This window comes from Protomyctophum bolini (genome assembly GCF_963924005.1).
Source record: "Protomyctophum bolini genome assembly, chromosome: 12".
NCBI lineage: Eukaryota > Metazoa > Chordata > Actinopteri > Myctophiformes > Myctophidae > Protomyctophum > Protomyctophum bolini.
In genome coordinates this window covers 14,802,000-14,818,305 of record NC_137873.1, presented here as the reverse complement: position 1 = coordinate 14,818,305, position 16,306 = coordinate 14,802,000, and the positions used below count along the sequence as shown (strand labels likewise).

The 16,306-nt window shown below is 42.1% G+C and overlaps 1 protein-coding gene across 1 annotated transcript; it reads right to left on the bottom strand.

Moving 5' to 3' along the window:
- Window positions 1-2,689: 2,689 nt before the first annotated feature.
- Window positions 2,690-16,093, bottom strand: dnajc1 (DnaJ (Hsp40) homolog, subfamily C, member 1). Its single transcript, XM_080778454.1, has 13 exons — window positions 15,848-16,093; window positions 13,685-13,786; window positions 12,380-12,426; window positions 11,016-11,181; window positions 10,528-10,613; window positions 10,014-10,107; window positions 9,827-9,914; window positions 9,424-9,593; window positions 8,627-8,746; window positions 8,129-8,174; window positions 7,402-7,626; window positions 6,493-6,728; window positions 2,690-4,771 (listed from the first exon to the last, which is right to left on the bottom strand). The coding sequence occupies exons 1-13, from the start codon at window positions 15,980-15,982 to the stop codon at window positions 4,703-4,705; spliced, it is 1,584 nt and encodes a 527-aa protein (XP_080634580.1). The 5' UTR covers window positions 15,983-16,093; the 3' UTR covers window positions 2,690-4,702.
- Window positions 16,094-16,306: the final 213 nt, after the last annotated feature.

The window sequence follows — 16,306 nt, the reverse complement described above, 5'->3', positions numbered from 1 at the left end:
CATCCACAGCCAATGTTCCATCTCTACAACAAGGTTTAAATGGACAGATCGAGCCAACAACATTCAGTCTGTGAGAGTTGTTCTCTTCATGCCATTAGTTTTAAATTACAGTACAGCAATGAATGTCTACTAAAATTTCTACATTATAAGGTTGCCCTCTAGTGGGAGTTTTAAGGAATGTTTCGCAACGGTAACAGGTCATCTCGCCCCTTTGCCAACTCGCCCCTGTTAAAATTGAAGACGGCTCGCCCCGGAATTTCGAAAAGTGAAGACGGCTCGCTCCAAGCTGTGGAAATACATGGATGAAAATATATGGATGCAATTTATAAATTGATAAATAAAAAGATGAATGATGATGAATGATGATAATGATAAAAAAAAACGCTTAAAAAATGCTTTAAAAAAACCTGCTTAAAAAAAACGGTTAAAAAAAAAAAAGCACTTAACCGCTTAAAAAAAACCATCACTAACCTGCTAACCCAACCTCCTGACAGAGGTGGAAGTAGCAGCCAGTGGTGCGTGTTGCAGGTAGCTCCTCCCGGAACACATTCCTATTTCAAAGTCTGTGAGGACTCTGGTAGGGCTCCATCTGTACATAGACAGATGGATGATAGATGAGAAAAAGATATTATTCTAGTTTCCACAAAATATCTCTATTACAGTTGCAGTGACATACAGTGAGGACAGCGCGGTACATGTCGGTGGTTTTTCCAGACATAAGGGTCATTACAAATGGTACGACCCTGCCCAAATATAGGCCATGTATGGATACAAACTGGTAAAAAGGCTTTGGGCAGGTAATAAATGTACGGTCCATATATATCTACAACAGCTTAAAGGGACACAAAAAATATATGTTAATGCCGTTTAGAAGCTTTAGATCACTTTCCTGGGGGTATTTATGTGTGTAATATGTGGTTTTAGATATTTTAGATTGTAGCAGTGAGCCTGTTGTCTCTGATGTCATGGACACTGGGCTCACTTCCTTCCTGGACTACATGTTGTCTCAGTAAGACAGCTCTCCCCCCTATCCACAAGGAGGAGCAGTGCACGAAAAAATTATGGGAATTGTAGTCCAGGAAGGTAGTGAGACCAGTGTCCATGACATCAGAGACAAGAGGCTCACTGCTACAATCTAAAATATCTAAAACCACATATTACACACATAAATACCGCCAGGAAAGTGATCTAAAGCTTCTAAACGTCATTAACACATATCTTTTTGCAAAAAGGGTGAAGTGTCCCTTTAAAAAAAACCCTGCATAAAAAAAAACGCCATCGGTTTTTTTCATGTTCGTTTTTTCCACCATCGGTTTTTTCACGTTCGTTTTATTCCACCATCGTTTTTTTCACCATCGTTTTTTTCACCATCGTTTTTAATTTTTTTTAATATATTTGCTTCCAGCAGTGCACTCACTTGGTGGTAGGCCTATGTCAACTTACGTTTTTGTACAGTGTGTCTGTGTTTCCTGTCACTGTGGGCACCAGAGCACAGTAGTACACAGCAGAATCTGACAGCTGCACTTTCTGAATCCTGAGAGGAACTGATCTTTTGCTGGAGTCCAGATTGCAGACGAATCTATTCTCAAATCCAGGTGCTGTGACTCCTGATCCATTAGAAAAAGAAAAGGAAAAGCGGCTCAATACGAATTTCGGGCTGCCATTTGCATCCTGCTTGTACCAGTAGAGATACACATTTTTAGAACTGGAGTTATATTCACAGCGGAGTGTTACAGCCTCTCCTTTAGCAGCTGTCACATCTCCTCCAAGTTGAAGCACACTGTCTTTCTGTGCACAGCATTCTGTAGAATAACAATTAACAAAGTATGGATAAACAAACCTTGAACTATTTTTACTGTCATATTGTGAGCATATTGTGACTGTTGAGATGAGATGCAGTAAAATAAATCAGTAGTTTCATACCAAAGCACATAGCAGCCATCATCAGTGAAATGAGCAGAAACATCCTAGTTGTACTGGTAGGTGAGTGAGAACAAGTCTAACTAGACTAGTGTCACTGTTCTACTTGAATGGAGCTCACTGACTGGATCCATTTGAAGGAGGAGCTTGTTGATTGTTAAATCACAAACTTCTTCACACTGATAGTGTAGCATTACGCTGAAGGTCCAAGGATGCCAGGAATGTGCTGAAATCAAATGGGTCGCTGTCGCTACCTTGTGGTTCTGTAGACAAATACAGCTGAGGCACTTTTTATACAGGGGATCCTTTACTCCACTCTACCTCTCTACATTATTTTAATTCATTATCACATTTATTCCACAACTTGACTTATCCTTTCCTTTGTTTAAACATAAATTGTCCTCTTAGTAAATGCCGGCTCTCTCATTATAAACAACCCTTGGTCTGTTTTACATTTAGCTCTAAACCCCCAGATGACAGTGAAGTGACAATTTTTAAAGACCTTTTTAATACCTAAAGCAAAGAAAAATACCATTGCTGCATCCAAATAACAAAATGTAAAAAGTGGTCAAACATGGCCCTGTCAGATAATATACGAAAACGGTGCTGCGAGCCGTTGTGAGCTTATAGATCTGTTATTTTCACAATTTATCTGAGAAACTAAAATTCATGCCTCAACTCCTACAATTACAAATGCTTATAAGGGTGGGGGCTCCCCAGTTTTACATTACATATTTTGGACTTTCAATAAATACACAAGAACGGGGAGATAAATTAAATACTTTATTTGTTTTCATTTTATTATTAAATGAGTGACCGACAGATTGTCAACCAGATGTTGAAAACACAGTGGATTCAACTCATAAAACAGAGTTCTAACGGTCAGAAAAAGCACATTGTGGGATTTGAGAAAGCCCACATTTTGACCCAAACTGACATCAAACACTCCAAACACAACAGAATGTGTAACAAACAAGTTCAATAAAAAATAAAAAGTTCAACTCAATCAGAGGCTTTTTTAACACGTAATATACTGAATATTTGCTCCTTGCAGAATTCAGTCTGTATTCTGTAGAGGCTTGAGACTATGACCAGTAAAAGATGAGCCTGTATGTCAGCGATTCCCAACCTGTGGGGCGGGGGCCCACTGGTGGTCAAATTAATCAGGTATATGCACTAGCCTCGCATAGCGATACTAATATCACTGCGTGGATATTAGTCTTGTCCCTCTCAGTGTTAGAATGTATTTTTCACAATGTCCCGCCCCATATTTGAATACTGGGCCCTGCCTGGTCCCAGACGAATCTGGTTGGCCTTCACCATTTCGGCCGTGAAGTCCTCCCACAATTGAGAGGGCCCAGACTTAATCTGAATGGGGCAATAGTATACATTGAAAAGGCAGCTGAAGGCTGGCTATGCGAGGCAATATATGCACAGCAACCATTTGGGAAATAACTCTTCCGACTTCCTTCACAGTTGTTACCGATGGTACTAATTAAGGCTTAGGCTCTGTTCCATTCAGTGTACAGTGTTTCTAATTTTCTATTTTTTTTCAAGGACCCCCATAACTCTGAGAGTGTACAAATGGAACCAAATGGACCCCTGGAGTCTATTTGTACACTCTCAGAATTGCACACCCATTTGGAACCCAGTCAAGGACACTTACTTTGAGACCCACTGGTGTAGCAGAGTGTTTATAGCAGCACACTGACTGTTTGACCAGAATGGAACAGAGCCTTCATTAGTATCATCGGTAACACCTGTGAAGAAAGTAGGGAAGGGGCCCGTAGTTAGTTATTCTGTATGCATGTATCCTATTAGCAAAACACAACGATTGTATTGATAATATATAACAAATATAAATAGGAACTTAAAGTATACTTCCTTAGTTCCATTGATCCAAGCTGTAACGCAATCGATTGATTCATCATTAAAATAAACATGCTCTGAGAAAGCATGCAGACATTTCTAAGTGGGCCCTGATCCAGTAAAAGGTTGGTAATCGCTGCTCTATAATATTAGCTGAAAAACACGTCCATATTGGGTAATGGTATTTACAAATTAAGAAGCAAACACTTTTTGAATAAAAAATGTGCTAAAACTGAAAGAAGCCAATCTCGTTTAACGTCTCAATTAATTTCAACTTCACCGGACTGATTTGAGCCTTGCGTCGTCCGTCTGTCGAGACGTGATTGGACGGGACTGCATGCTGTGTGTGGGGGGTAAGGCACAAAGATGTGTGAAAGCTGTTGGGGTCAGAGTTCATGATGGCTTGTCATTCCTCGTGACGCACGACGCCATCGAACAACCTTCTGAAATGTTCAACAAACAAACCACGAGGAGATGAAGGGAAACCTCTGTCCCCTCAAACATCTAGGGAGGTTCAGAACACCTTCTGGCTTCCACTGTCGTCACTGTCGGGGGCAGAAACCATCTATCTCTGGGGGGGGGGGGTTATGAATATTTAACTAATGTTAAATAATATGAACTAGTTTGTGACTAAATGATAACTACATTGGAGCCATTGGACACACAAGGTTGTTTCGCTTCATGCAAGCTTGCAGATCAGATACTTTTGAGTGACGCTGTAGAATGATCAAGTAGGGCGTTAAATTACGAAGAAACAGCAAAGAATATGGAGATAAGAGGTTTCTGTACGACAGCAACAATATGGAGGTTCACAGGAGCTTCTGGTTTACATATGAAGGATCCTGTATTTTTGCCATCTGAAAGTTCCTGTATTTTTTTCCATATGAACGTTTATGTGTTGTTGAAGGTGTAATCAGCTCTTGGCTTGTTTTCTCTTCAGCACCAGTTCAGCTAGCAGCTTGTATCTGATCATACAGTCCTCCTGTAGTAAGGAAAACACACACACAAAGCACTTTAGAAAAACACTCGCCACTGTTGGAACAGCATACAGTCACGTCTATACTTTTCTCCAGAGACTAAAAAAATCGAAACCAAAGACTTTGTGTTCCAAGAGTTGCAAGAAAATAAAGCTGATAATTCGCCTGAAATGTATACGTAGCTACAAGCTCTGTGTCTGGATCTTTTCTGCACCGTTACCAAGAAGTCACATCTGTATTTATCAGATGTGTTTCTTTCAAATTAGTTGTGGAAAATGGGTCAATTTGCCTTAGTTACATTGCATCCTTTGCAATGAGACACTTGCGTACATCAGGGTTTCCCGCACAATGTTGTTGGCATGGTGCTGCGCCATGCTTGAAATAAATCGCGCCATAACAAGGTGGCTAGTGAATGGCTAGTGAATCATGGTGTGTGTGTGTGATATGAAATGTCCAGTACCTCTCCAGTGTCTGCAGTGTCTGCCCAGTGGCTCCCCAGTACCTCCCCAGTGTTCCCCTGAGTGTCTCCCCAGTGGCTGCAGTTTCTGTCCAGTGCCTCCCCAGTGTACCCCCCAGTGCCCCCTCAGTGCCTCTTCAGTGTCCCCACGAGTGCCTCCCCAGTGTGCCCCTGAGTGTCTCCCCAGTGCCTCCCCAGTGTCCCCCCAGTGCCTCCCCAGTGTCCCCCCAGTGCCCCCTCAGTGTCCCCCTGAGTGCCTCCCCAGTGTCTCCCTAGTGCCTCCCCAGTGTCTCCTCAGTGCCTCCCCAGTGTCTCCTCAGTGCCTCCCCAGTGTGCCCCCGAGTGCCTCCCCAGTGTGCCCCCGAGTGCCTCCCCAGTGTCTCCAATAGCAATACAAGAGCAATAATACAAATTAATCTTAATTTATTAATTAATTAAAAATTTCGAGAATGCCGCCACTGCGCCCAGCACCATGCCAAAGCTTTTTCCTGCAGGAAACATGTGTACGTTTCAATGCTGAAATTATATTTTGTAGGCTATTTTGGATTTTTTTTGGAAAGAAAAAAGTATTAGTGATTTCTTGTAACTTATTTGTCATATCTGCCCTGTGCAATTTGTGATTATGAAGCCTAAGGCAAAGAGAAATATAAATTGTAACGTTCCAATGTTCAATGCAATTTTTTTTTGCAAAAGCCTTTGTGCTCATCGAGCGAGAGAAATATATCGGACCCATCACAACACACACTGTAAGTAACATCCGGTTGGCTCCTTCAAAATAAGGAAAAATACTGGCCTGGCTGGTGTGAATGAGTTAATTAACGCTGGCAGGAAAAGATTGTAGCAGTGAGCCTGTTGTCTCTGATGTCATGGACACTGGTCTCACTACCTTCCTGGACTACAATTCCCATAATTATTTGGTGCACTGCTCCTCCTTGTGGATAGGGGGGAGAGCTGTCTTACTGAGACAACATGTAGTCCAGGAAGGAAGTGAGCCCAGTGTCCATGACATCAGAGACAACAGGCTCACTGCTACAATCTAAAATATCTAAAACCACATATTACACACATAAAGACCCCCAGGAAAGTGATCTAAAGCTTCTAAACGTCATTAACATATAATTTTTTGCAAAAAGGGTGAAGTGTCCCTTTAAATGTGTAATCGTGACAGGCCTATGTGCGGCCCAAGTGTGTGACGATATATATGGACATGGGGGTGTGTGTGATGAGCATACATGGATGGACACACATGGGTTGTGTTAGTTTTCAGACCTTGGTCTTGCCAGGCACTAGTTTGGCAATGCGGTCCCAGCGCTGGGCGGTTCCTCTGGGGTTCTGCTGTAGCGCCAACTCCAACAACCTCTGCTGGCTCTGAGTCCACACCACCTCCTCCTCCTCCACCGCCTCCTTCTTCACCGCCTCCTTCTTCACCACCTCCTTTTTCACCCCATCCTCATCCTCCTCTTCCTCCAGGGCGGTGGGGTCAAAGTCTCCCTGTCTTCTGCGACCTTTGAAGAGGTATAATATTAGTTTGGATTACAGAAACACAGTACAGACCAAATGGACACCCTTACAGGTACACTTGGTTCCATTTGTACACTCTAAAGAGTTATGGTGGTCCTTGGAATTAAAAAGAGACACTTTGTAATGGTATAGCAGACATGAAGTCCACATAGCAGCTCTGACAGTGAGATAAACCAGTCCCAGAAAGGGTTTCAAATGTGAAGGAACCGATTCCGGTTCCTCAATGTTGGATCTCGTTTCTCTGAATTCCGGATCCCAACCCCATGATCAGAAGTTGTCCCTAGGGCTGTCACGATTACAAATTTAAGTTGACGATTAATGTCACACAAATAATCGAGGTGAGCGATTGAATAGTGTTTTATGCATTGAAGATTGGAACGTTACAATTTGTATTTCTGTTTGTCTTTTAGGCTTCCTCATCACAAATTGCACAGGGTAGATATGGCAAATGACTGCAAATAAATCACTGACACAATTAATAATAATAATAAATAAGACTCTTTCCAAAATAGTGGAAATAGTTGATCTACAAGCTTACAACACGAGTGGTAAGCTTTTTTTGAAAATGTATGGACATTTTTCAACATGGGAACGATTAACGATTATGCAAAAAATAAGTGCGATTAGACAATCATGTAATAATTGTGACAGGCCTACCTTTCGCCTTCACACCTCTCCTCCTGATGACCTGTTGCTCCTCCTCCACCACCTCCTCCTCCTGCTGCTCTTCTGGCGGGTCCTCCTCGCCAGCAGGAGGCGCAACAGCAGCAGGAGGAGGTTCTGGTTCTCGGTGCGTCATCATGCTGTCTGGCACACAGCCAGGCCCCGCCGGCCTCGGTGACATCACCGACTTCCCCTTCAGCTCCGACAGCTTGACCAATCCTGGAGCAGGACGGGACAGATGGCAACCATCACAACAATACACAGACGACACACCATCCTAGAACATTCACTTTTGTCACACCATCACTAAACCCGGGTACTTTAGCCACTGTAATATATTCCATAAAAATTCAAATTTGCCGGCAAAATAGCCGGTAGATCTTATTTGGTTCACCAATCCGTGCACCCGCCCCGCCTCCCTCCTCGATAGAACACAGCGGAGAACACCGACATCACCAAATTTAGAACCCCTCTCTTAAGCACAAACCACACCAAAGTGTCAGGTTGGGACAAAACGATTTTAAGGTAGACCACACCAATGCAACTCAATGAGTGCATTGGTGTGGTTTACCTTAACAAAAAAACATGGCTTTATCGAAACATGGTTTATGACATCAGTAGTGTAACATCAAGCATGTACACGCACACAAACAAATATGTACGAATGGTGATAAATCACAATTAATAGCCTTAGTAGTAAAATCACGCTGGATCACCATACCCGAACTGTTGACACAGTCCTTAACCTGCTTCACCTTGGACGTCACCTGAAAAACACAAAACATCACATCAGTATATACTGTATGTACACACACATCACACCCAGTTATAAGTAAGTAAACTTTACTCAGAGTACAGTATATTGTCGCTGGAAACCTTGTCTGTAAAAAAATGGTTACTTTATTTATTCAGTTCTCGTTAATACTTTTCATTGCGTCAATTTATTTATAAGTCACACACACTAAAACACTTATTGTGATAAAATAAACCGTGTGTGTGTGTGTGTGCGCGCGCGCAACTATCTGGGGTGCACTGCACACCAGCCTCAGTACATGTTAAAATGACCCCAGAAGTGTTTCAAAGTGATTTGAAGATTTACACTGACTTTTAAAACGTTTAAAAAATATCTCCAAGCTCAAAGCTGTCATCGTGAGCTTGTAGGTGGTAATCTTGTATGACAAAGTAGGGCATTAAATGACAAAAGAAACGCTCTTCTTACTTCAGAGACAGCTCTTCCCAGTTCGTGAGCGATCTTCTCCCATCGCCCAGGAGTTCCTCCAGGGAACTTCTGCATGCATCTACTGAGCATGCTCAGTTCCTCCTCTGTCCATTCTGAGGACTGTAAAATAAACGTGTTACAAGTATATACCATATAGCTTAGTCTTTATAAACCTAAATGTTCTACACCAAATCTCTTTGCTAAAAATAGCCACACGTACAAGATCACAACACATCACACCCTGATGTATGCTTGTAGATCAACTATTTTAGAATATAAATCCTGTGGTTTAAGTGGTTAGGATTTGTCACTGATTGTAAACATAAGACACCCCACTGGCTGAGCTGTATAAAGCGATGCTTGGTTTGCTCCAATGGTTTTGTAGTACATACTGTATCTCAAGTTCTCAACAGAAGCCATGGACAAGACAACCTCCATCTTAACCACCTCTGTGTGTGTGTGTGTATCTTGACAGAAGCCATTACAACTTCTACATGTGTGTAGTCCGTGTACATATTTTATCAGAAGCCACAGACCTCCGCTCGCATGATGTTTTTATATTAACTGTTCCTCATGCTTGTACTGAGCTGGGTAAAAACGAAACAAAAGAACGCTTCTAAAATGTGCCAAATGTTAGGATTTGAGGCCATCAGAACTCATCATTTAAGCATGAAAGTATTATAATTAAACTGTTGATTTTAGTGAAAAAATAAATAAATATAACGTTACATATTACAGAATACATTTTAGCGGATAAATCAACATAATATATAATTATCTAAGTCAAAGACGCAGACCTTTTTCTTGGCACTCTTCTTCTCTTCCAACCAATCGTTCATCTGCTCCTCGATCTCCTCAATGGACACGCCCTGATCGTAGCTCTGGTGGGCCCCGCCCACCTGGGCTCCTGACTCCTCGTACACAGGAAACTCCACCTTGGTCTTCTTCACTTTTGGACGCTTCTCTCCTGCGAGATAAACAGGAAATGATGTCACAGGAAAGGATGTCACCTCCAGTCACTGTCATTAGACCGGAGGGAGTGCTCCATGATCACGTCCCCAGAGCCTACTTGCGCAGCTGCAGACTAATGTAAGATACTATTCTGTAACAGATCTATAAGCTAACAACATTGCTATGGTACTATAATATACCATTGTACAGCTGTACGACAATGGAGTAAGGTCTGTAAAAGTGCATTACTGGGGACGAAGATTTCCTCTTCCTGTTCAGCCTCTTCTTTCAATCTCTGCTTCATCACTTTATATTCCTCGTAGTACTGCTTCACTTCCTGAACACACACACACACACACACACACGATCCGTCATCATCTGTGAGAGGAAGTGACACTTTGAGCTAACAGGAAGAGGCGAGGCGGGGCTACAGTACCTGGATGGTCTGTGGAAGGGACTTGATTGACAGGTAGAGCCAGATGCTGACTTTGAGTGGCAGGATGTCGTGCCAATGAGGTTTATCAAACACTCTAAAAAAGAAAAGAAAAAAGACTTGTTTTTTCCAATCCAAACAGATTAATTTGGCTACATTAAAAGTCACCTAGTGTGCAACATTGAGTATGGTTGAATCTATCCCTGAACTGTGATTTAATGAAATCACATTATAATGATGTCCAACCGTGACGCTAATACATTCACTTTAACTAAAGCTTGGGTGGTGCAGCGTTAAAGTCCCTGCCCACAACCACGGAGGTTGTGGGTTCGAATCCACTGTGGTGCATCCGGCTTTTTGTCGGGCGTCAAGAGGAGGTTTTCGATGAATCTATCATGGTTAAAATGTCGTTTGAAGTTACAATGGGTTTGTGTTGGAAGGGGTGGCTAGGGTTGGTCTGTCTGCCTACCTGTCTGTCTACCTGTCTGCCTAACTGTCTGTCAGCCAGTCTGTTTACCTGTCTTGCTGGCTTTTGGAGTCGTCTGTTGTTTTGGAGTTTAGCTTCTTCTTCTTCTCTTTCTTCTTCTTACTCAACAGTTCATCCTGACACACACACACACACACACACACAGTACATTTATAAATCGGTATTGTTGTTGCTATGTGGTTGCTATGTGTGCAACTCGGTTTTCGAGGGAGTCCTCAGGGCACAACGACCCATACCAGGTATAGAAGTTACAAACTTCTACAGTACATGTATATCTCACCCCTTATCCATAAACGTATTACTTTTTACAATTTTACAATAGTTCAAATAACAAAGCTGATATACAAGCTCACGTGTCAATGTAGATTTGCTAGTTGAAGTATTTTCAAATGTATACTTGTAAAATATATATTTTTAAATATAAGAAATAAGACAATCAATGCAAATAAACTAGTATGATGCCAATATAGGATCGTCTTAAAAAAAATAGAAAATAAAAGTAAGATGATGTCACTCACCAGTTGTTTCTCCAGGTAAATGGACCAGATGACAGCGTAATGTCCCACAGTGAGGATGAGGAAGAGCAGGAAGCCCAGCTCAGCGTTGCTCATCTTCCTCACTCTGCGGTAGTAAAACATGGGCTGCCTCCAGTCTGGAAGACCATTCACCAGGATGTCATCATACCTGCACACACACACACACACACACACCACAAAAATGTGTTTTGCTGGCCATCATGGCGTCATTGCGAACGCAGTGAGCACTTACTATGAGACCTAGCAGATCATGTCTGTCTGTCTGTCTGTCCGTGTGTCTGTCCCGCTATCCAAATATGGAGTGTGTTGCATCAGCAATCACTCAGCTCCATATATGGGCACAAAAGGGGCCAGGTCCACTCAGCTCCATATATGGGCACAAAAGGGGCACCATATAAGGAGTCCCCAAAGCAGCTATACGTCCAAAACCCAAATATGTACGAGCTGCGTTCGCTTCCCGCGTTTGCGCGTCTTACTCGTAATATATGGCGTGATTTTACAATTGGTTGCATGCTGGGGGGAGGGGAGGCACTCTTATAGGGAGCCGGTGTCTGTTTCCAGCACTAGTTTGATCCGCCCCAAGAAAAGCTTGGGTACTTCAGGCTAAACCTCATGTTATTGTACAAACCTTCTGCTTTACAGTATGTGTCCAAAAACACTTTGTCTTTGTAGGGCAGTGCAGTGTTTGATTTGTCTTTGATAGTGAGGTGAGAACTAGGGTTGTCCCGATCACCTTTTTTTGCTCCCAATCCGATTTGATTTTGAGTATCTGCCGATACCGATTTGTCCCGATCCGATATTTATATTTTTTAGAATACTTATGCAATATCACAATAGTACAATTTCCAAAATATTGGAGGGGGATATTGGACTGTATCCAGTCCAATGTCATGATATAGATGTAATATTGATGCCCTACCCATGCACCAAAAGCCCTTGTCAGCTGCATGGCAAAACATATTATGGGTCCATAATGAGTTCCCTTATAAAAAGTATTACCTTTTTTAACAAACAAATCTTATCTTAATGCAAAATGATTCTTATTTCGACTAAAAACAAATATAATTAAAGTTTTCCCATTCAGACACATTCCCCCGATTCTGATCTTTCGAAAATCACCAGATCGGCCCGGTTTAGATCACGTGATCGTGATCGGATCGGGACAACCCTAGTGAGAACCCATCTCCCCTCAGTCAACGACTGGACATAAAGGTTATATAACCCATCTCCCCTTCAATAACTGAACAGTGAGTGACTGTGAAACACAGGAAGGCCACACTATGAATGAACTGACACTACACAACAGAAGCCATGAAACAGAACAGTCTTTCCATTTAACAACTCACCTCTGTCTCCGTTCTTCATCCTTCAGAACTTCATAGACGGACACCAACTATAACACATTAATATGGAGTATTATGTTTTAAACTGTAATCTGAAAGGATTGCACGTTACAGTTCCAGCATCCTTAATGTGGCTACAAAAAAAGATATCGTAGAAAAAAAACAAATGTGTAATTATTAAACATAACTTACACCGATCACTGGCTTAGTGCAATGTTATTATTTACCGTCTTGTTTTGGAAAATGTTTAAAACATTTAGAAAATGATATAAAATTGCACCCAAAGAGTGCAGCCCCCAGGGTTAAAGATTTGAATTGTAAACAGGTGTTGGCAAGGGCAACCATCTAGACTTAGTTGGCTCTGTTAGTACTTGGACTGTTTTTTTTAAATGTCTACACCAAATCCCTTAGCCACAAATAGCCTATCTACAAGCTCGTTTTGAGCTTGTAGATCTATTTTTGGCTAATGTTCCACAAGAATATTGATGCCCGAGTAGGTTAAGTGATGTTAATATTGACAGTGATGCATCTTGAACAACTGGTCCCTAAGCCTGCAGGCTGCCAACAGTCTGGGACTGGACTGAACATATATTTACACTGCACTAATATACATTAAAAACTACTTCAACCCTGTATACTTAGTCGATGGGGTCACCCAGGGCTATGTACTAGGTTACGGTATTGGTTAAAGTTACATGACAAATGAAAAACACAGCATCGGGTGTGAATTTGTGTGATGACGTTCAAATCTCTTTGGCGAAAAAAGACAATCTATAAATTTGATCGGCTATCTTTGCCCAACCTTCACTCAGTCCCCAGCACTCGTTCTACAGAATGTGCTGATTGTACGTGCCGTTTCCAAATAAAACAAACATTCCTTATAACAGAGGTGTGAAAACCTCTGTGACAGACTGAAGTCATTAAACACTAGAGTTGTTAACATTAGTCAGACATTTAATTTGAATCTTGAAAAGCAACAGTGACAATAATACAGTATTGTATGTCATTCTTTTTTCTTTCCTTTAAAAAGAAAAGGGTTTTCAGAACCCATTAAAAACGGGAAAGTATCTGTGTCACTTTAAATTTTCGACTTGGCCATTCAAAAATAGCAGATGTACAAGCTTGCACCGCGGCTGCTATTTTTGAACATGTTCGAAACATCAGAAGTGTGAGAACTACTGATTTAGATTGATTGTAGAATTGGCTTTGGGTCTAAATGGGTTAATGTTGTCATAGTAACTTGTCATCGTTACCCATCTTTAATTGTATCACCACGGCATTGTCATGGTAGCGTGTAGTCATGGTTACCTGTCGGAACTGCGACTCTGCGTTCTCATCTTTGTTCTTGTCAGGATGCAGGGTGAGGGTCAACCGCCTGTACGCCTTCTTGATGTCTGTGGGGGACGCATCCTACACACACACACACACACACACACACACACACACACACACACACACACACACACACACACACACACACACACACACACACACACACACACACACACACACACACACACACACACACACACACACACACACACACACACACACACACACACACAGCAGTATTGCAGACAGATAACACGCCGGAGTATCAAGCACGCTGTTGCATCCACACCAGTGGCGCCACCAGGACGTAAAAAGTGCTCGGATATTATTTGGGGTGGGAGGCGATGTCATCATGTCATGACTCACATTGTTGTGCATGAGCCCGTCTGACACCTTGATCAAGTTGCAACTAAGAGCAAGAGCAACTGCAGTTACTGCATGTATGCAGCCAATACACAACGACTATTGCACAACGGTGCTACACCAAACACCATGGCATGCACCAGAGCCGGTCTGGGAAAATAATTAAATAAATAAACATCCCCCAATAGTGCAGGGACATTCAGACCCAAATGACCCGCCTCCGGCACCTACAGTATGATCCACACATGGTGACAGTGATACAGACAAACTGTACAAGCTGGTAAAGAAGGCTAGCTCTGTTGTGCGGGCAAAACATAATGGTTTCGAGGTTGGCGGTGGTGGAGGTGCGCACAGTTGTAGTGAGTTTGTGCTTGAAATGTACTGTAATTCTGCAAACTGTTAATAAATATTTAAATCAATCAAAAACAAGGTGGAAGATATGTGTCCTTTAGCATGACAATTATGTCTGATACTGCACTAATATAATGATAAATCTGGTATTGTTGTCCTCTCTCTCTCTCTGTGACATACTCCAGGCAGATGACCGTCGTCTACAGCCTTGAGTCTGGTTGGGCCTGAAGTTTCTTCCAGATAAAGGGGGAGGAGAGGTGAGGAGAGGTTTTCGTTGCCACCGTTGCACAAATGCTTGCTCAGGGTGGAACAATGCAGTTCCACCTCTGTCTCTGCTCAGAGGCAGACTTTAATGTGTCTTGACTCTTGAGACAAATGTTGTGATTTGGCACTATAATACATTTGAACTTGTGTCTTGTGCCGTTACTACATGACTACACTTACACTAATTCATTTTTATGCCTGTACGGTACTGTATTATGGGTATAAAACAGATGCTACCATGCAATGCAATGACAACACTGAACTACGGTATATGTCACTACAGGAGATCAGACCCCTCACCAGTGTCCCCACTGGTCTGTGTGTGTGTACACACACACACACACACACACACACACACACACACACACACACAGGCCACAGGGTGCGTGGCACATTCTCCTCATCATTAGCATACAGTAGCTACAAGCTATGTAGTTTCATTGCGATGGATGAGAAGGCAGCAGCTGCTACATATTTAACTCGTTGACATGAAACGTTGAGTCATCAATTATAGTCTACTCTACAGTGTAAGAATTATTACATGTAGTCATAAAACGTAGCTTAAAATGAGCTGATATAGAAGCTTGTGGAATCTCTCATTCATTATAAAAGTCATAAAGCAATACATTATAAAGTAATACATAGAGGCTATGCAGGGGTCTTCGACCCCTTAGCTGACAGAGATGAAGCACCCACCACTGCATAATGTTCATAACATTAACATTGTGTTGCAGATTAAACTTTTTCATAGATTTCCTAAATAGATTCATAAACTTGTTTGAAAGCACTGGAATCAGCGTACGTTAATAGGACCACTTAAAAAAGGTCAATATTAATATGTAAACTTGATCTTTCAGAGACTTTCACTTTGTCTGCTCGTTTCCCTCTACACCAAACTTAATTCCTTGCAAAAAAATAGCAGACCTAGAAGCTCACAACGCTTCGCGATGCGAGGCGTTGTGAGCTTAATTGTAGGTCTGCTATTTTTGGCTAAACTTCTCCTCGGAACAGGGATGCTAGGGTTCAAGTGGTTAATGTAAAACAAAACTTCCTATCACACAAATATTTGGCGCCCCCACCTGTAGTAATTCCAATTCCAATGACCCCCTAGGGGTCACGGACTCCCCGACAATAAATAGAGTATGTTATATTTATATTAACCTGGGGAACGGAGAGGAACTGGTAGAAATTCTGTGGGAACTCCTCCACCAGATCAAACAGCTCCATGTCGTACTGTTCCCAGGACGCAGCGCGACACGGGAACGCCGCCAGCACCAACACACACGCCAGCAACATGATGATGGAGCATCAATGAGTCTATTAACACTTAGTTGATGATCATAATAACGATGATTTATTGTAACAACACCACGCCTGAACTGAACTGATGCAGCTCACTGACTACTGGATGAGCACGGCCAACTCAGCGGCACTTGACGAGTTGACGTCACGTCCGCAAGTAGAAGAGGTTTGCTTTTCCAAAATAAAGCTTTCATCTTTCTGGTTGAGCTAATTTTGTACCACAGCGCCACCGTGTGGCTATGCTGAACAAATGCATCCGTATGACAATAGTGTAATAATAATAATAATAATATTTTTTTTTCTTTTGACCTTTTCTGG

Excerpts from the sequence above, each read along its gene's own strand:
- dnajc1 (XM_080778454.1), bottom strand. The coding sequence starts at position 15,982 with ATGTTGCTGGCGTGTGTGTTGGTGCTGGCGGCGTTCCCGTGTCGCGCT. Across the intron at positions 10,108-10,527 it reads TCCAAAAGCCAGCAAGACAG|AGTGTTTGATAAACCTCATT; the intron begins GTAAACAGACTG and ends TTTCTTTTTTAG. Across the intron at positions 9,594-9,826 it reads AGAGGAAATCTTCGTCCCCA|GAGAGAAGCGTCCAAAAGTG; the intron begins GTAATGCACTTT and ends TTTATCTCGCAG.